General features: G+C 37.8%; 2 protein-coding genes across 2 annotated transcripts in view; both read right to left on the reverse strand.

Moving 5' to 3' along the window:
- Positions 1–3559: 3559 nt before the first annotated feature.
- LOC6039057 (proteasome subunit alpha type-7-1) lies at positions 3560–6445 on the reverse strand. The gene is made up of 3 exons (XM_038248542.1): positions 6410–6445; positions 4435–4611; positions 3560–4357 (listed from the first exon to the last, which is right to left on the reverse strand). Exons 2-3 carry the CDS (start codon positions 4534–4536, stop codon positions 3710–3712), a joined length of 750 nt encoding a protein of 249 aa, XP_038104470.1. The 5' UTR covers positions 4537–4611; positions 6410–6445; the 3' UTR covers positions 3560–3709.
- Positions 6446–12817: 6372 nt separating this feature from the next.
- The window catches only part of LOC6039055, a 33325-nt gene continuing 26122 nt past the window's right edge, over positions 12818–20020 (reverse strand). The window contains exons 3-7 of the mRNA XM_001848681.2: positions 18232–18335; positions 13966–14073; positions 13665–13899; positions 13485–13605; positions 12818–13429 (exon numbers count right to left, since the gene is read on the reverse strand). Of these exons, the coding sequence (XP_001848733.2) occupies positions 13021–13429; positions 13485–13605; positions 13665–13899; positions 13966–14073; positions 18232–18335 (977 nt within the window). The 3' untranslated portion in view covers positions 12818–13020. The remainder of the gene's footprint in view (positions 13430–13484; positions 13606–13664; positions 13900–13965; positions 14074–18231; positions 18336–20020) is intronic.

A 20020-nucleotide genomic window follows, 5' to 3' on the forward strand; every position in this document is an offset into this window, starting at 1 on the left:
AGCGCTACCACTGGGCTACGTGGCTCGGTCAGCTTTGTGTTCCAATGGTGGATAATACTCTACACATCAAACAGAAGATATCTGGTAGCTGAGAAGTGATAAAAGAGAAACATCGTTCTGTGATGTTTCAGGTACATCCAAAACAGTTGTTTCAACATGCTGCGAATCAAAACAATACCTTCTACAATCACAAATTACTTTGCATTCGTCCCATTCCCACATTGCCGCGTCCCTTTTTTTTAGCCGTCTCGACTCAGACCTTCGCTGGTCAACGGACTACGAACCGTCCATACAAGCCACCAGCTAAGTCACACGTGGATATAAGAAAATAGGACGCTTGCAAGGAACCTACAGTGATGTAAACCGTTATGGACAAGGGTACACCGAAACCCCGATGGTTTGAAACCAATTATTTTCAAACGAACGGGGTCACTTTTTAGTTTGACACCCTCTTTACACAGAGTTCACACACACTACCAAATGCTTGGTTTGATAATAAATGTGAGTCCCGTGTAAGAAGTGACAGTTCGAAGGGGGGTTTTGAAGAATGAAATACAAAGATTACTTTCAAAGATGTGTTTATTTGATTTACTTTTATTTTGTTTTGAACAAAATTGTATTGTAATTGTTTTTGTCGAATGAAATTGAATTCCCTGACATCATTAACATAAAATAAATACCAATATTTCGTCGTTGCAAGTTTTTATTCAAGTTTGAAAAATCAACGAGGCAAGATAAAATTTACTAAAACGAAATTTGGATTCAAATCTTCTCTACGAAAAAACAATTTTTGCGTTGTTGTGAACCTTTATTCAAATATTTTACAAAACATTTAATTTTTTTTAAAGACATGAAATTTAAAAAAGTTAATACAAATACATATCTGATTCGTCATTCTTCAAATTTCTTAGAATTATTGAAGATTATGAAAAAAATGCTATCTGATTTCTCAACTTCTTGAGATTGTCTTTTTAATTCTTTAAAAATATTTGCAGCGATCTTTTTCCCAGCAATATTGAAATGATAAGAATTGAATTCAAACATAGAGAATGTTTAGATGTGAAATTAAATCATTTTAAAAAATACAAAGGCATAACAAACGTAGAATTAGCAACACTGTATGTCAAAAGCAAAATAAACAAATAAATGTTTTGTTATAATAATTGAAAAATTGATCTCAAGATATTTTTTTTATTTAGACACTCAATTTATTTATTGAATATTTCATAAAGGGCCGGTCATAGAACTATTTTAAAAAGCCGTCGCGGGCCGGACGTTGGGCAGGCCTGTCCTAATCTATCATTCCAGGGGTGAGCACCAAAGATTTGACAACTTTTATATATTTTTTGGGACGGCCTAATGGACAGTGAAAGAAATATACTATTTGAAGAAATTAACAATAGTAAATAAATAGAGGTAACAAACAAGCTTAGATTGTATTAAGTGCAATTTATAGGGCAGATGAAAAATTATTCAAATAGATAAATAAAGATAAACAAAATTGGCATCGCTGCCAAATTAAGGGAAAACAGACAGTTTGTTACAGCAGCATCAATTAGTAAATAGAGTGGAAAAGCGTTGAGAAAAAAGAGAATCATGAAAATAGAATCGAAAACAAATGGACGATAATAAACAGAAGGCGTGTTTTAAAATCAGTGAAACAACATAAACAGAATATACAGTTGACTCAGCATACTGCGAATCAAAACAATACCGTCTACAATCACACATTACATCCCTGTTCCACATTGGCGCGCCCCTTTCTTTTAGCCGTCTCGATTCTGACCCGCGGCAGTCAAAGGTTTACGAGCCGTTTCCACAGGCCACCAGCAAGGTCACACTTTGTCATCATGATGACGAAACCAAGCCAACGTGGAGGTAAGAAAATAGGACACTTGCAAGGAACCAGAGCTATACTGTCTTGATCAAGAATGATCTAACAGGACTACGGACGTAGTCATTGACGCTCCTTCCAGGATGTTCCTCGCCTGAGCGTCAACTGAAGAGGTATCACCAGCATCATTCGCCCTTGGCCGGCAATTTGTCCCGAGAATTCCCGAAATTAAACAAAAAAAAAAAACAAATTTCATTCTGGAAATTCAGATTTGGTTGTGGAAACAGATAACAAGTTGATTACTTAGGGGAACTATACCCTTTCTCAGCCTATTTCTATTATCGGCCTATCAGCACTTTGATCATGAATTACAGCTTATAAAAAGTGTTTTTGACTGTTCCAAAGTAATAAATAGCTCAAATAAAAGTGAGCAAGCAACTCTCCATTGTTGAAACATCTGAAAATATTGATTTAATAGCAGAAACGGCAAAAGTGATGAGAATTGGTCGAACGGCTTAGTGTGATTAAAATGGGTATATTTCCCCTAGTAATCGATAAGAATTTTAAAGCATGAAAATTTTTATTTGGAATATATATCAGCATTCATTTGGCTTATTAGGGAAAATTGTTAAAATTTTTGTTTGCATAATGCCTACCCAAGTAACCAAACAGCACTAAAACAGGAAATTATTCAGCACTATAAGCGCATTTAGTGCAACGCATAACAGCTAAACAGTTTTCAAAATTGCACCAAAAGCGCTTTTATAACCGATTTGCAGCTGTTTTTGGATTTTATATTTCTGTTTTACAGCTGGGCCCCTACTGTTGGCAATCCATGCATTACTAGAAATCATAAATCAGATGCAAAAAAAGCATTCACCATTCACCATTCGAATATTCAGAAAAAATAGGTACACCGAAAAAAATCTTGCCGATATTTAATATACTTTTTTTCACAAAAGCTCAATTTCCCAAAATTGGATTTATTTTGTATTTTTGAGATTTTTTGATATGTTTTAGGGGACCAAAACACGCAACTTTCGAGCCATAGAGAAGTAAACATTTTGCCGGCGAGTTATGATTTTTTGAAAAATCGAAATTTCCTACATAATTTTTTTTTTAATTTTATTTTTGTATGTGAATTTAAATTTGCAATCGAAAAGTACTTTACAGCATTTTTGATAAAGTGAATCGTTGACCGAGCCACGTAGCCCAGTGGTAACGCTTCCGCCTCGTAAGCGGTAGATCGGGGTTCAAATCCCGGCTCGGACCAACACAACTGGTGATCTTTTTCCTTCTGGAATCGATTGCTTAGTAAAGGGAAGGTAGTGTATCGTCACAAACTGGACCTTATCACGACACCTTAGGGAGGCGACCTATGGAATGTTATCACTAGCCTTAACATGTTAACAATAAGTTAAGAATGAAACTGCCACTGAATCCGCTTTGTAAAGCCGGCCCCGATACTCTTCAAGGGTGTTCCTCTCAGGAACAGGGAAAGATTTACTTTTTTTACTTTTATCGTTTGAAATTTTCCGATCTTTTCGAAAATACTATTTGATTTTCGAAGCAAGACTAACAATTCAAAAAAACTTAATATTGAATGTTTGGCCCTTTAGAAATGTAAGTCTTGATTCAAAAAAAAATAAAATTATACTATATGATTAATCTTATCGTGCATAGAAGGATGTTCGGATAATTTGCACAACATTTTTCCACCAGCCGTTTGTTTTATACTGATCCTCACAGTTCTGTAACCGTAAAAAGCAATCATTTATTCCAAATTGTAATTACTTCGATATCTTTTAAATGTAGTGTGTTTCAATCAATGCAAGAAGAACCAGAATCCTTACCGCGCGCAACGTCCTTCCCCGTTCACTTCTTCTGCTTCTTCTTTTCCGCTTCCTCCTCCTTTTCCTTCTCGATAATCGCGACGTACTTTTCGATCGTTTCCGCGTCGAGCATCTGCATCGGCTGGCTTCGCTTCATGACGGCCACCTCGAGGTTCTTCTGGCCGGACTGTACCACCTCCAGCAGGGCCTTGATGGCCAACTTGATGGCTCCCTCTTCGGACTCGACCAGTTCTGGGGTGTAGTACTTTTCCAGGAATTCTCGCACCGTTTTGGCGGATCGCCCAGTGGCGTTGGCCTTCCATTCGTAGTAGATTCCCGAGGGTTCCGTCTGATAGAGGTGCGGCAGACCGTCGTAATCGAAGCCTCCGATGAGGCAGGAAATACCGAACGGACGTCGTCCGTTGCTCTGGGTGTACTTTTGCTTGAGCCCAGCGATGAACCGGGTGATGTACTCGAGCGTGACCGGGTCTTCAACGTTCAGCTTGTGGCTTTGACACTCGACCTGGGCCCGGTTGATCAGGATTCGAGCGTCGGCAGTTAAACCGGCAAATGCCATTACTACGTGGTCATCCAGCAGACAGATCTTCCGAACAGTTCGTTCCTCCTGCAGCTTAGCCACCGATTTCTTCTCCACACCCAGCACGACCACATCCTTGCCGCGGACACCGACCTGCAAGCAGCGAATGAACCAGCTCAGATTCCGGAATGACAAGCAAAACAACGCAAGTTTGAGGTTAGTCTACTCACGGCGGTGGATCCTTTCCGGACAGCTTCCTGGGCGTACTCCACCTGCAGCAGATGGCCATCCGGGGAGAACACGGTTACGGCGCGGTCGTATCTGGCCGACATGGTTGCGTTTTAAGGGGAATTTACAGCGGAAACTTGCAAAAATTAACAGCAGCTAAATCACTTTGCGGCTGCGACCAGGGAGTAGACGACCTGTCAAACTCCATACAGTGAGAGCCTACCTCTCTTCTTTTGGTACTTTGACATGTTTTGGTACTTTGACAAGTTTTAGTGTCATTTTTGGTACTGATGAATTGCCCCAATATCGCACAACTTACTTTTCATTCGAGTAGTATGTCAATTATCAATCATACCTATTTAGAGAAATTTAATTATCAAGTGGTTTTCAATTACTTTTAATCCTCGTTTTCTTAATGAAACAAACAGAATTACAGTTTTTGGATATTGTTATTTAATTTTTATTTATTCCGCCGCCGATCCGCTGACCTCACGATGCTTAGTTAACCCAGTGAAGTTTCAAACTGCTGCTGCAAAAAAGTAAACGCTGCTCCTTTTCCGCTGGAAGCCTCACGCGGCCAAGAGTAAACTGTTTTGCGTCCCAACGTTCCGGGTTAACAGATCGAGAAGAAACGGGTCGAGTTGATGCGACTGCTCAACAAATATTTATCTGGTGTCTCGCGCTGGTATGGTCATCCGATCGCGCGAGGAGGACGAAGCCGAGAAGGCGAAGGTTCAGTGGACTAATGAGGAGGGGATCCGGAAGAGCATCTATTCTAGAACGGTTGATGGCAAAGAAGACGCGGACCAGGACCGGCAGGGATAGATCGAGACTAGCGGCCGATTGGAGAAGGAATCTGGGCAAAACTTTATTTATTTTAATAGATATATAAAAACGTTGAACTTTGAAATCTTTCCTGGGAAATGGTGCTGGTTGAAGCCCTGCTTTACGTGTCAGCAGCTGCTGATCCGGCTGATGTGTGAGTCCTAGGTTCTTCAGCTGTTGAAACCGCAAACATAATTCTCCGGCAAACATCCGGTGGCACACCTTTGTAGACGTGTGTCCCGTGCGAATCTGTTCAGGAAGGCTTGCGGATCTGACGAGCGGGAGGGTTTGATCGAGCGTGTTACACCGACGATCCGAGGGCCGGGTCCGAATGCCCCGCAAAAGTTGGTTGTTGTGCTTTGGGTTGACCACGACATGGCAATTCCGGAACAGCGTTTCGTTCATCGCAAGCGCCGTTTGGATAAACTCCTTTGAGCAGAACTGGGTGCAGCTAAGATGTCCATCAGCCACACCGTGGATTTCGTTGCACAGATTTGTGACACGGTTGTTGGATCCAAATCCGGAACTGCACCAGGGGGGAATTTATATTTTATGAAAAGATATACAGTAGTTGTTCGGTAACTGGGCTGAGAACGTAGCCCAGTCATCGAATGCTGTTCGCTAACTGGGCTGAACGAAAAATAACGAGGGGACTACCGATGCATAATATTTATTTGATGAAATATAAAAATTAAAGTAACTAAAATTTATTTACAATGATTACTATTCATATTTCTTTAATTGTGACTTAAAAAAAACATAAAAGTTTGAAAAAAGTTTGTTAATTGTTGACCATGATTTTTGCATCCATTAACCCCTCGGTGATTTCGGTTTGTTTTGGTTTTTTGACGTTTGTCTGCTTTTTAACTGGGCTACGGCCCAGTTATCGAGCGCCCAGTTAAAAAGCAGCCCAGTTAAACAACGCCCAGTTACCGAACAACTACTGTATTATACTGCTCTCTTAATACCTACCTCGCCAGGATGGAATTTGATCGCAGGATAATTTGGTAAGAATTATTCAAACGATTCGAAATAATTTTGCTCCTTTTGCCGTTTATATACAAACACCCATTGTTTATAAACACACGACGCCATATTGGAAATGATGTGCGGTAGGCTGAAATCCCCATCTGTCATCCCCCTGGCTGCGACGACGATGATACGGGATTTTGTTTGGGTCGAGTTTAAGTGACGTTTGAGTCGACGAAGAGAGGCGCAAAATAAAAATCGACGAAGGCAGATGGTTGATTCGGAGCGTGGAAGTTGACGTGATTCTTCGCAGCAACACGTGGTTGGGGAAGATACGAAGAGAATGTAACGGGAAGGTGATTATTTTCAAATCATCTGAAATTGGATATTTTTGGATATTTTTTTCAGTTTTAAGTTTATTATAGTGTGAGCTATGTACTTCCTGAAAAAATAATTGATAAACCTGATAAAAAGTTGTAAATTAACAGGCAGTCGTCACAGATAAATAGGCTTAGTGATTTTTCACGCTCGAAAATTGCAAATTTCACGGGCACCTCAATTTCAAAACACCAAATTTCACGCAAATTTCGCGGAACTTGAAAAATGTTAAAGTTAAACTACTTTTTATGCTTCATTATGTATTATTATGTAAAACATTCTTCCAATTTTCAAAATAAAAATCCTCCTGGTTATTGGATGGGCTCTATATTTATTTTGAAACAAAATGTAGGGCACGCGTATTCTCATTTACTGAACTGCTCTTTTAATATTCGACTAACAAAGCTCAAATGTTTTCGCTAATTTGCTTCTGTTATATCATTTTATATTTTATTGAATTTCATATCATAGCTAGATTTGTCCAGTCAAAATGAGTAAAATAAATTGAATTTTCTGCGTCATTTAGCCCATAAAACATATTTTTTAAGGGTTTTAGCTCATTTTTCAAAAACTAAATTTATAAACATTTTGCAAAAATAATATAATTTTTAACAAAATCGAAATTTATATTCTAAATGAGAAGAGAAAACAAAAAAGTAGTATTTTTTAACTTTCATGGCAATCCAGCCAAATAAACAAATATTGTTAAAATTTAACAGGCCCAAAAAATTTTTTTTAAGGTTTTAAAAAATGATTCCAAAGATAAAAAATACTCTTAATTTTATTTTGAATAAAACAAAGCTTGATTCTTTTAATTTCTTTCAAAACTATGCCTTTCAAATAAAATAGCACTAAAATTTTTAATATAGCGAATGAAAATATTACTAAATTTTGATAGTTTCTGAAAAACTCAAAAATCTCAACATTTCTTCAAATGGTTCATATAAACTTGACACACATATATAATGAAGCTTTTTAATTGAAAACTTATAAAATTTCTTTTCTTTTTGGATGAAATATTTATTAAGTTGTTAGGCTGGTACAAATTTTACTAAAAGTTTTTGTCCCTCCCCCCTCCCTATATTTTTATTTTTTTTGCCTTTCACGCCGTCTACAAAACCGAATTTCACGCCGTCTACGAAACCGTCAAAAATCATTAACCCTATATTACTAATTAAACCAGGATGTTCACTCGCTTAGTTCTACAGTAGTTCATAACATAATTTTTATTCCTGTTTGAGTTTGATAAGTTATTTTATGAAAAATTGTTACATTTTTTTTTAAGGAGCGGCCGTGGCTGACTGGTTACGGTGTTCGCTTTGTAAGCGAATGGTTCTGGGTTCGATGCCCATCTGCTCCCAACGAGAAAGTTAAGAACACATAAATTTGAAATTGAACGAAAAATCAAAGTCGCTCGAGGCGGGGTTCGATCCCCCGTCCTTTGGATTGGTAAGCAAAAATGCTAACCACTAGGCCATGACGACTTGGTGAGCGTGGACTGGAATTAGGAATACTGTTACAGAGAGCGAGTTGTGGCGCTTTAACCACGGCAAATAGTGTCCAGGGCATTCGTGGAAATACAATGTCCCATCCCAGAGGGTCCCGGAGTACCAAACCTTCTTAGCATGGTGCTCCCAACGAATACAACCAAAATCTCGGAGCGTATGGTGGTGTGTCCCCACGCTTCTTCCTCCCCTGTCGATTCAGAATTGTGTTGTTGTTCGAACACTCAGTGCTCAAACTCAACCCAATTACGAGTCATCTCTGCGATACGGCTTTACGCAGTAGGCCTGGCCGCTTTAACGCTTGTGATGTCTCAATGCATTTCAATGCAATGGCGCACTACAAATGTTAATAAATGACAAGAAGAGTGCTAAGCGTCATCTAACCTAAGGCACTCTCCAGGATCCCTTCGAAAGATTGGCTGCGCTAGGGTCTGATTAGATTAGATTAGATTTATGAAAAATTGTTACATTTTCACACAAACATAAAATTTCGCGGATAATGCCAAATTTCGCGGATTTCACGCTGTCCGCGAAATCGCGAAATTTCACTAACCCTACAGATAAACAATCAATTCAAGCAAAACAACGTAAAAGGGCCGAAACCGAAGTGTAAACAAAGAGTCTGTCCTGCTCACGTCAGTTGATGTTTACATTAGAAACGAGCAGGCTCTTTGTTTACACTTCGGCTACGGCCCTATTAAGTTTTACGCCGACTCAATTTTTAGGTTAGAAATTTGACAGCTTGGCTGCACTGTTTACATTTTTTGCACGTGTGTCTCAGTAAAGATGTGTGTGCGTGTGCGCTCGTGACGTCACGCTGTAAAACCTAATTAGGTTTTACGCCGACTCGGTTTTGAGGTTAGAAATTTGACAGCTTGGCTGCACTGTTTACATTTTTTGCACGTGTGTCTCTGTAAAAATGTGTGTGCGTGTGCGCTCGTGACGTCACGCTGTAAAACCTAATTACATTGTTTTGCTTGAATTACAATTACAATTAAACGTCAACGTAGGGTACGTTATCCATTAGTGGACCCCTTTCCTATAGTGGACCCTCTGAAGGGTTTTTGATGAAAAATTCAATAAAATCACAATTTCAAGCGTGTTGTTGTCTACAAATCTTTTATTTGGCATGTTCAGCATCATTTAAAACAATGTTGACTGACATTGAATTGTCCTTTTCACCAAAATAAGTGTTTTGAGTTCGATATCTGAAATCAGCCATGGCCACTAGCATTATCACAACAAAACTGCATTTATATTTTTATGATTGAATTAACCATCCAATCATTTTTTGACTGATTATTTAACTTCAGCAAGTCGAAATAATGTAAGTTTAAGGATCTTTACTAAAATTAAGCGAAGAGCTGTCATTTTCGAGCAAAAATTAGGGGGGTCCAATATAGGACAACGAAATCCAAACTTTTCCAAAAGTGGACCCCTGTTAATTTAACCTTCAAAAATGAAGAAAACTGTGTATTCAAGTAAAAGTTTCTCTAAAACATACAATAAATGCATGTTGTTATCAACCTAAACGCATATTTTTTTTCAATTTTTTTTTAAATATAGCTGTTTTCATGTTAAAAGTATCAAAAAAGCTGAAGCCGTAAGAATTTATAATTAATCAAAACTATAGTTCATTGTACTTAACTGAAGCATCATAATTGCAGTTTGAAATGATATTTTATAATAATGAATCAATAACAAAACATTTTTTAAATAAACATGCGTGGTTTTATCAGCAACTGTAAACAAATCTATTATTTAGTTTCGGTCAACCATTTATGTATTTAATATGGAAAAATTGCTTCAAGATTACTTTTTTTTATTTTTATGTTTATAGTGGTTTTTGAGACGTTTTCTCTGATCTTTTCGTAAATAAATGTGTTTAAATGTCTGTTGGGTTTTTTATTGTTTAAAGCCAAATTTGTTGACAAAACATATTTGTTTATAATGAAAAGTGAGCAAAATCCATCTTTTATTCATTATATCTATCATTAGACCTACACAATGCATCAAAACATCAAATATCGGTTAAATTTGGTATAAAAATAACAGTTTGCCTATAATGGACCCGGGTCCACAATCGGATTATGGACCCGGGTCCACTGTAGGAAAAGGGGGTCCATAACAAGGCAAAAAAACTTTTTTTTCAAATGGCTATTTTTCTGCTCAAAACAAATAACTGATGAAACAAATAGTCAAAATTGTTCAAAAGACTTCAGATTTCATTGTTTTGTACAAAGGGTTATGAAAAAGTGCTTAAAATATTGAAAATTTGTGAAAAATGTGCTTCGGCTCTACTAGGGGGTCCACTAATGGTTAAAATACCCTACTGATTAACTCAAGCAAAGTAATGTAAATGGGTCAATGTCGAAGCGTAAACAAAGAGTCTATCCTGCTCACGACAGTAACGGCGTTTGACTATTTACATTGTTTTGCTTGAACTAACATTAGGTGCCAGACTCGGTGCCAGATGTATTCTCATACTTATCATATCCAGCTAATTTAAAACTCTGTAATCTTTCCTCTTCCACTATCCACCTTAAAAAGATGAATGCACAATAGGGTGCCCAGAAAAAATGACCCCCTGCTCCACAAGCGGAAAACGGTTTATTGGGTTATTTTAAGCATCTGTGCAAATTTTGAGCGAAATTGGTTGAGATTAACCCATTGATACCCGAGCCTAAAGTTTGTGAAAAAAATGTTTTTCATACAAAATTGACTTTTTTAGATCGCTAATAACTTTTCAGGATTAAGTTTTACAGCTTTGGTATGTTCTACAAAGTTGTAGAGCATTAAAGTTCCAATGAGAATCTCACTTTTGGGAATATTTGGATGTAAGTAGCGCACCGTGTAGACCAAACTGTAAGAAAATTGGGTTTTCCATACATTTTTTCGATTTTTCCCATACAAACTTCACCCCCGAGTATCAATGGGAAAATGTTAACCGATTTTGCTCATATTTGGCCCAGAGTCCTAAAATAGGTCAAGGAACAATATTCAGGTTGTGGAGCGAGGTTTTGAGAAAAAGTCCCGTATTCTGGGCACCCTAATGCACAATGGTGTAAAGTCTCTATAATCAAACAAAAAAAAAATCCAGCTAAATAAAAACACAAGTTAATGTACTCAAACTAGTACATTATATGAAAAAACTCAAAAAAAAAAAAAAATAGTAGCACCGTACAAAAACATATTGCACAAAAATTCAAAATAAACAAACATCCAGATTTTTTTAAATAAAAGGGCCAATAACTAGGCCAATAAGCTTTTGGCTTTCGTATGTTTATAGGACCATATAATAAAACTTTGGATATGTATCGGGAAAAAGAAATCGAATACTCACTCAACATTTGAAACAATTTTTAAACTGGAATGAATCGGCCTAAAAACACTTTTAGTAAATTTCGAACTATCAAAAAAATGTAATAAAAAATTATGGAAGCAACAATAACTTTTAACACGTGCATGTTGTTTTCAACTGAAGACGTTCGCGTAAAAGTTGGGGAAATAAAAAAAAATGGGGGTTGCGTGATTTGAATCCATCGATCGTCAACTCTCTGGGGAAAGTTTCTATGATGGCTAGGAGGTACCAAGGAAATACATTTCGCTTTTTTAATGATGTTAAAAACACATTTAACATAAATTTACAAAAAAATGAAACATATAGTTTATATGATAAATAAAATTTGTAATTTGTTGCTATTTAATGTTAGAATATTTATGTATTCGTAATTTCCCAATATGAAAAAATGAGGATAAGAAGACACAACAGTTTAAATCGTGTGTGATTTTTTTGTCGACACATTTGACGCTAATTATTTAACTAGCGCTATAAACATAGGCTTTGAGTGAGAAATAGTGCTATTTGAAATGTTAGAAGGGATTTGAGCTCATAAAGTCGTGACAAATTTTATTTAAAGTTTGTGTCGCTTAATCCAGGGTGAAAAAATCAAGATTTATTTTAAAAGAAATACGATTGCTGTGTAACTTTAAAAAACAAAATATCTAAGAATTGGACATGGACAAATTTGCTTTCTCAGTTTTATGTTTTTATTATTACCAAAATCAGACCATTCGGGAGATTTTGAACGGAGACACAAACTAATCATATCTTGCTCATTTTAATCTGCATTAAAATTCTGTCAGTTCGAGTGAATTAAGACTGCAAGTTAAAGAGCACTTGAGGCTCTTTCATTTACGTGTCCTTTTGGGGGTAGAGAGGGGAAGGGGTTCCATATAAAAAAGTAAACAAAATACGAAGAAAAAATTACGCAGGGGAAGAGGAGAGGGAGCAAAAATTTAATAATTTTAAAAGCCACGTGGTGCATGCACGATCGTCGTTTTGCCGTCCGAGCGTCGCCTAAAAAAGTCAAAGCTACTTACCGATTCTCAGCAAAACTACACCAAAATGTAACTTTTTTCAATTTAAAATACATATGTAACAAATAAGGTCAACAAACCATTAAATGGGGGAGAAGTTTTTCATAAAATTTAATTTAATTAATAATTAATTAATAATAATAAATTTAATCTGCTCCTTTCGTTGTCCCGGTACGCAAAAAAAAATGTTGGCAAAAACTCAAATTTCAACCAATTTGTTCAGTTCAAGGAGAAAAAGAATTTTAATCGAGCTGCAAAATCTTGTATTGTGAACGTATTACAAAATTTATTTCTTTTTGTTTTATTTCAGTAAAACCTCAACACGAGCTGCGTAAAGCTAACGTATACTTTAATTATAAATATAACGAATAGATAATAAAACAATGTTCAAGTATGTAGTCCATCTGAACAAACAACGTGCGTCCCGTAGACGTTGTTTTGGCCTAAATGGCTCCAAAATGTGTATGTACTATGTTCCTTAAATGCACAAAGCCCTTCGAATCCGAAATTATAATTAAAACAAAAAAAGAGTTAATCCTTGATCACCAGCGGCATCACCACGAGAGGCGCATTAAACTTCGGGTTGTCCGAGTACAGTGACCACGTGCGGCGCTTGCAGTCGAAGATTCCCACGCACACCGTTTTGATGATGTCCTTGGCGTCCTTCTCGCGGAACACGGTGTGCTCCTGGGCGCTCTGATCGCCCAGCATCCGGATCACGTCGTTCAACGTTTTTGGCGCTTTGAACGCGTTAAACGTCTTCATACGCTCCACGCTGGAATCGATAATAAGGCCATTCACCTCGGGCACCGGCAGCCGGAGATACATGTTGGCGTGTGTACTGTACTCGCCGGGGCTAACGGTTAGGATGTTCAGCTGGGACTGGTCCCGTTCGGCCGGGCCCATCTCGGCGTTGTGGAACAGACGGTCACCTTCTTGTCTGTAAGAAATTTTGCTTTAAGTATTTTGAAAATTTTATTGCTCAAAGAACTCACTTCAAGAAGGTCATATTAACCGAACACCCGTCGGCAGCTCCAACTCCGTTATCTCGCAGAATTTGTTGCGCTTGGACAAAGTTTTCCGCCGACAGCAGAGCACGTGTAATAAAGTGTCGAGCTGTAACGAAAATCGGGGATTAGTGAGCGCACACGACCTCAATCAGCCCAAACACTTACGAGTTTTACCGCCGTGAAGACGGGCCGCACTCAGCGTGTTGATTGAAAACACCAGCCCATGATGGTTGTAGTTCATGGTGTAGCCAGGCAGGTGTCCGGCGTAGCACAGTGACGTGAAGCGTTCCTCGGTTACGTTGTAGCGACCCTGGGGAGAGTCCGACACGATGTGAGCCGAAACGAAGTAGTAATGGTTGAGCACCTCGCTCAGCGCGTCTTCCGTGTGGGCCAGGATTTCCTGAAAGAAAAGAGTTTTTTCATCAGTTTTAACATTCCTTCATAATTGCAACAAGCAGTTGCTTACGCAATCGGGCTCGTTGACGCAGATGGTCGAACATCCGATGGGTTGGTTGATGCTGTTCCGACCCTCGACGGCCACCGGCAAAATATCGTCCATGTGCAGCAGGAACAGCTGTGAGAAGCAATCGAAATCATAAGGTTAGGTTAAGCTCGCGTAATTAGTCCAAGTGCATTCACACGGGGCCGATTGAGGGGTGATTTTTTTTTATTGGAATTTAATTGCCGGCCGACGCCGGTGGCGTCGCGACGTCTAAGGTGAGTGGGAGGTGTGAACTGATGTTTTGCACCAGCGATCATAACATGCGAATAAACTGCATGTGGTGCAGAACTGGCTGCTGAACCGGGCTGGCTGGCGTTCAAATTCAAGTGCAAGAGCGCGTTGTGCACGATTGAGGGACTCATAAATCATATGGCAGGTGGTGTTTGAAGATCGATTATGCAAATCGTGGCCAATGCTGAATGTTTCTTTCAAAATGATCAATGTTTAAATCAGTAATGGATGTGCAATGTAAATTATTATTCCATCCATTCTTTTAGTTATGCCCAAAAATGGCATATTCGAGATGCTTTTCTAAATAGTCAAAATATTAAGAGTTTCATCCATATTCAAATGAGAAAAAATTCTTCAGATCAAAAAACCCTTCAAAATAATAAAAGAAATATTTTTTAGCAGATGTTTATTATATTTTAAATACAAAAAGATTATTCCAATTTTGATTCCTCTTTCATGAGACAAAAAACATTCTCTAAAGAACTAATAGTAGACATTAGGATGTAACAAAACGGGTCAATTTGGCGGGCATTTCAGGGCATGAAATGCGTCAAACCTAGGAGAGTGTACTGAGCCCGAATCCCAAATATGAGCTTGATTGGTTGCGACAGGACCTGACCTTTGAATTTTAAATGGGGTATAACCCGTAAAATCGGTGGCGGTGCGTTTTGGTTTTTGTCAGTTTTCAGCCCCTTAACGATTTTTACATTTTTCAAATACCTCATGAACTCATATTTCGTGTTCCAGGAAACAAATTTGCCAAAGAGTGCGAAAAGATTCATCCTTTATTTAAAATGTTACAAAATTTATAACACCGCCGCTGAAAACATCAACTTTTTCTTCACCCTCTTCTGGCAGCACTTGCTGCCCTTGCTGCCTCTGCAGAAAAGGTTGGGGCTGGCGTCGCGACGTTTATGCATCCAAGCAAGCTGATGGTGCTGCCAGAAATGAGTAAAGAAAAAGTTGAAGTTTTCAGCAGCGGTATTACAAATTCGGTAACATTCTTAATATTTGACGAACCTTTTCGCACTATTCGGCAAAGTTGTTCCCAGGAACACGAACGATGAGCTCGTGAGGTTTTTGAAAAATGCTAAAATCGTTAAGGGGCTCAAAACGGACAAAACCCCAAACGCACCGATTTTACGGATTAAATCCCATTAACACTGGAACGCCCAACGCATGTCCAACTTACACGGACGCCCAAGCCTCCCAAAAAAGTTGGAACGGTAACTTCAACTCGCTGGTTCTCGGGCATAACTCAACCAATCGGGACGATTCTTGTTTCCAGTAATTTGTAAGAATGTCTAGATGATCCTAGAACTTTGCAGAACTTAATTTGATCAAATCTGTAATTTCTGCGACCGAAAACATCGTTCCACCTTTTTTCAAAACGACTGCCTCCGCGGAATTTTTGGCGAATTTTTTTTTTTTTGTACGCGAAAAAAAAGTTGGAACGATGTTTTTAATCGCAAAAATTACAGATTTGATCAAATTAAGATCTGCAAAGTTCTAGAATCATCTAGACATCCTAACAAATCACTGGAAAGAAGAATCATCTTGATTGGTTAAGTTATGCCCGAGATCCATTGAGTTGAAGTTACCGTTCCAACTTTTTTGGAGCCTTGGGCGTTGGAATGTTAAAAATTCAAAGTCAAAGCACCAGGTCCTGTCGCAACCAATCATATTTGAAATTCGAGCTCAGTACACCTAGGAGATCCTAACCTGAAATGGCCCCAAAAATTACCTTCTTTTTTACATCCTAGTAGACATACAAATTGAACTAAAATTAGGTCCAAAATTTCAATTGAATTTTACTCAGTTGCACTTTTTCGAAAAAGGGCTAATAATGCGTAGAACTCGTAGAATGCGTAGAGTTCGTTAACGACGATAAAGCAATGTAAGAGTGTTTCTACATTGTATGGTTAAAAAACACAAGACACTCAAAATAAAATTACAAATTACAAATATATGGCTTTCAGTATCATGCTTCCCAACTATCAATTAGTCAAAATAATAATGGTCCATCAGTAAAACTATACACAGCACGAAACCCCCACATTAGTCACACTTTAAGTTAAGACTAGCCACTGGCTAGACGTTCGGCCGCCACCCCTTCAACCGGCGCTGCATGCTCACAGCACAGTATTCCGTCGATCCCCCGATCGACTCGCTAATAAATAACAATAATTGGATAATTGGCTCTGTCACACTCTGCTTTGGTGCTCAGTAAAGCGCCGCGGAATTACGCGCGCATTGATAAATATATGTCCCAGGACGCGTAATTGACACTGCTGGGAATGCATCAGATCGGATTGTATTTATTTTACTAAGTGAGATTGATGGAAAGTAATTGACGTAATTGATATATTGAGGGTGCAGAGTGATTTATTTGAAATTATGCTTGAAAAAAGCTTCAGAAATTGAAAATCTGTTATGAGTAAGGCTACCAACTGTACGGATTTTTTCCTTACCGTACGGATTTTCGACCTTCTCCGCGGATTTTTAACAGACCGGAATTTTTGTACGGAATTTTTCGCATAATACGGATTTGTACGGAATTTTAACAACTTTTTAAAAATTTCATTGCTTTTTGATTGGGCCAAAGCTTTCTCTAATTAGATATTTTTATTTAACTATCAGTTTGATTTTAAAGGGATACCTTGCATAATTTTCCGGGTTTTCTCAGTTCAAACTTGATTGTCAATGATTGTTCTTTTCAAAATCCTTACAAAACATATTTATTAAATTAAAGATCAAATTTTGGCTTGAAAACCTTGTGTTGCGCTTGTATTTATAGGATCTCTAGAAATGTTTTCGTGAAAACACTAACAGCGATATTATTCGTAAAAGCAAACTTGACATTTCGTAAACTTTTAAACGTTTAACAAAAATATTTTTTCCGTTCTATAATTTGATAACTCCTTCTCTCGACGGTCTCTTCAATATCGACAACTGTAATTCCTTGACAGTTTTTGTTATACAGTCGACTCTCTGGCTGTCGATCTTCTCGATATCAATATTGCTCCATCTATCGATGAATTCTTCAGTCCCTTCAAACAGCATACTTCGATTGGCTTTATTCCTCGATATTTTCTCTTGCTTGAAGGATCTCTTCCTCGACGGTCCCTTGGATTCTGTTTGCTTTAAAAATCTCTTCCGGTTGTCAATAATTTCACTTTCTCATGGCTTGCATAGACATTTTTCTTGGCGAAACGAAGCATTGAAGGGTGTTTGACATTAGTTTGTTTTTGTTTGATGGACGTTGCCATGATTCTCTCCCATAGCTGGGTATCAAGAAAAAAATATTTTCAATCGAGTCTTCATTTTGCATCGTTCTGTAAATTGATGATTCTCTTCCTCGACGGTCCCTTGGATATTGACAACCAGAGAGTCGACTGTACAATGGTGTCATATCGGTAAAGTACACTGGTTGGTCACTTTTTCGGTTGACACTTTTTTAGTTTGTTCCCCGTTGGTTGGTCAAAGTCAAACTAAAAAGTGACGAACTGTCACTTTTTACACGGCGCTCACGCACACTATCAAAACAAACGTTTGGTAGTGTGTGTGAACTCCGTCTAAAAGGGGTGTCAAGCTAAAAAGTGACCCCGTTCGTTTGACAACAGTTGGTGTCAAACCATCGGGGTTTGAGTACGGATTTTGGCTCAGCAAGAGTTGGTAGCCTTAGTTATGAGTGTTCAAATGTAAGGAGTCAAGCCCAAATAACTCACGACATTTAAAACTAAATGAGCTCTATTACACTTGAAATAAAGACAACATTCAAAACGTGATTAAGTTTCATGATTAAGAATGGAATGTTTATGAACTGTCTGTAAATCCCTTAAAATTTTACTGTTGACAAAGTAGTAAGTCAAATCAATCAGCACAATCAATTAATTCTAACGATTATTCAAAACGGCTGGTGATAAAATGAAACACAATCTCGTAACATCAAACGTCGAAACGTGAACATTGACGGAGCTACAATGTCTGACATCATACCTTGTGGAACTCGACCTGTGCACCGTCGGCCGTTCCCTCCAGCTCGCGGATGTACTGCGGAAACGACTTCTTAACCGTCTCCAGTGTGGCGTTGTACACCTTTCCTGAAAAAATAGAAGGATATTGTGAGTTTTAATTTTACGACACCATTTATTGAATTAATGGCCAAACCGTCCACAACCCAACCGACAAAAACATGTTTCAACAATTTAGTTCTTCAAAAGCTTCTAAAAGAAACATTAAGTTGCATAAGCAGTTTTGACTAACTGTTTCATCAGTCAACTGTTCTTAAGCTTAACATAACAATATTAAAACCAGACTTAGTTTATTAAGAGGAAAATAAGACTATTTGTGTGAGAAAGCGCGACATTGTTTTGGAAGTATCAGAAAAGCATATCTGGAGTTTTTTTTTTTTTGAAAAGGTCCAATAGACCAAAGTTTCAGTTTTTGCTTTTTGGGTGTTTTTAATACCCCTGACTCAAGGCGGTTTCAAAACACCCAAAAAGCAAAAACTGGAAATTTGGTTTATTGGACTTAAAAAAAAACTCTAGATATATTATTTTAATTTCAGCAGATTAGATGATAAATCGACGTAGACAACAATGTGGTAATTTCATATGTTTTGCAGTAGGTAGGTAGAATAAATTTTAAGCATAAAATAAATCTAAAAAATAAGGGTACACAGCAACCAAGGAAAGTGTTGATGTCTTGTTAAAAAAAAGTTATCTTAGTGAGCGTTCTTTTATTACGAAACACAAATTTGGGGTTTTTGGGTCCCCTCCAATTTCATTGAAGATCTGACAACCCTATCAAAATTTATTAGCACTTAAGTGTAATTTATGCACTTTTCGGATGTCGGATCTCAGATATTTCAATAAAAATGATTTCCGGGTCCATCATGCGACCTGTTGTTGGTTAGATAATCGAAAGTCCTTTCAAATGAGCCTAGAACATCGAGGATCTGACAACCCTACCAAAAGTTATTATCTCTTAAGTGTTATTTATACATTTTTTGGAGGCCGGATCTTAGATATTTCAATGAAAATGATGTCCGGGTTCATCATGCGACTCATCGTTAGTTAGATAATCGAAAGACCTTTCAAATGAGCCTAAACCATCAATGATCTGACAACCCTATCAAAAGTTATCACATAGCACTTAAGCGTTATGTATACACTTTTTAGAGGCCGGATTTCAGATATTGTGATAGAAATATTGTCTGAATCTTCCATGCGAACTATCGTTGAATAGGTTTTTTTTATTAGACCTTGCCGATGAGTCAGAAATATTGAAGGTCTGCGAACCTTATCAAAAGAAATGAGAAATAAAGTTGATTTGTTAAACATGTTAAGGGGGAATGTTGCTATTATTACTGAATGTATTGACTTTATGAATGTGAGGAAGGTACCAACCACCTAAAGGTGGATTAAGTAGCGTTTTTTCTGTGTAGACCAATCCAAATATGTTTGCAAAGAATTTTAAAAGTTTAAATTTCAATGTGTCATTATGAATAAAAATATTTTTTGCAAAGAAAATTATACTGGATGAAATTTATTTGGAATGAACTAAGTTTTTAGTTTGTTATGAAAAGGGGCTCGTGGCGCGGTGGTTATCGGCTTCGGCTGCCGATCCCTAAGTTGCTATGGGGCGCGGGTTCGATTCCCGCCTTATCCTCCTGGCCTTCTATCGGATGGGGAAGTAAAACATCGGTCCATTTGCGTAAAAGAGGTTTTGGGTGACTCACCACACATAACCTTCGGACGCCTAAAAATGAGCAGAAACTTGCAAC

This window comes from Culex quinquefasciatus, chromosome 1 (genome assembly GCF_015732765.1).
Source record: "Culex quinquefasciatus strain JHB chromosome 1, VPISU_Cqui_1.0_pri_paternal, whole genome shotgun sequence".
In the NCBI taxonomy this organism is placed as follows: domain Eukaryota; kingdom Metazoa; phylum Arthropoda; class Insecta; order Diptera; family Culicidae; genus Culex; species Culex quinquefasciatus.

Coding starts and splice junctions, on each gene's coding strand:
- LOC6039057 (XM_038248542.1), bottom strand. CDS start 4,536: ATGTCGGCCAGATACGACCGCGCCGTAACCGTGTTCTCCCCGGATGGC. Junction 4,358..4,434: donor TCCGGAAAGGATCCACCGCC/GTGAGTAGACTA, acceptor CGCTGCTTGCAG/GTCGGTGTCCGCGGCAAGGA.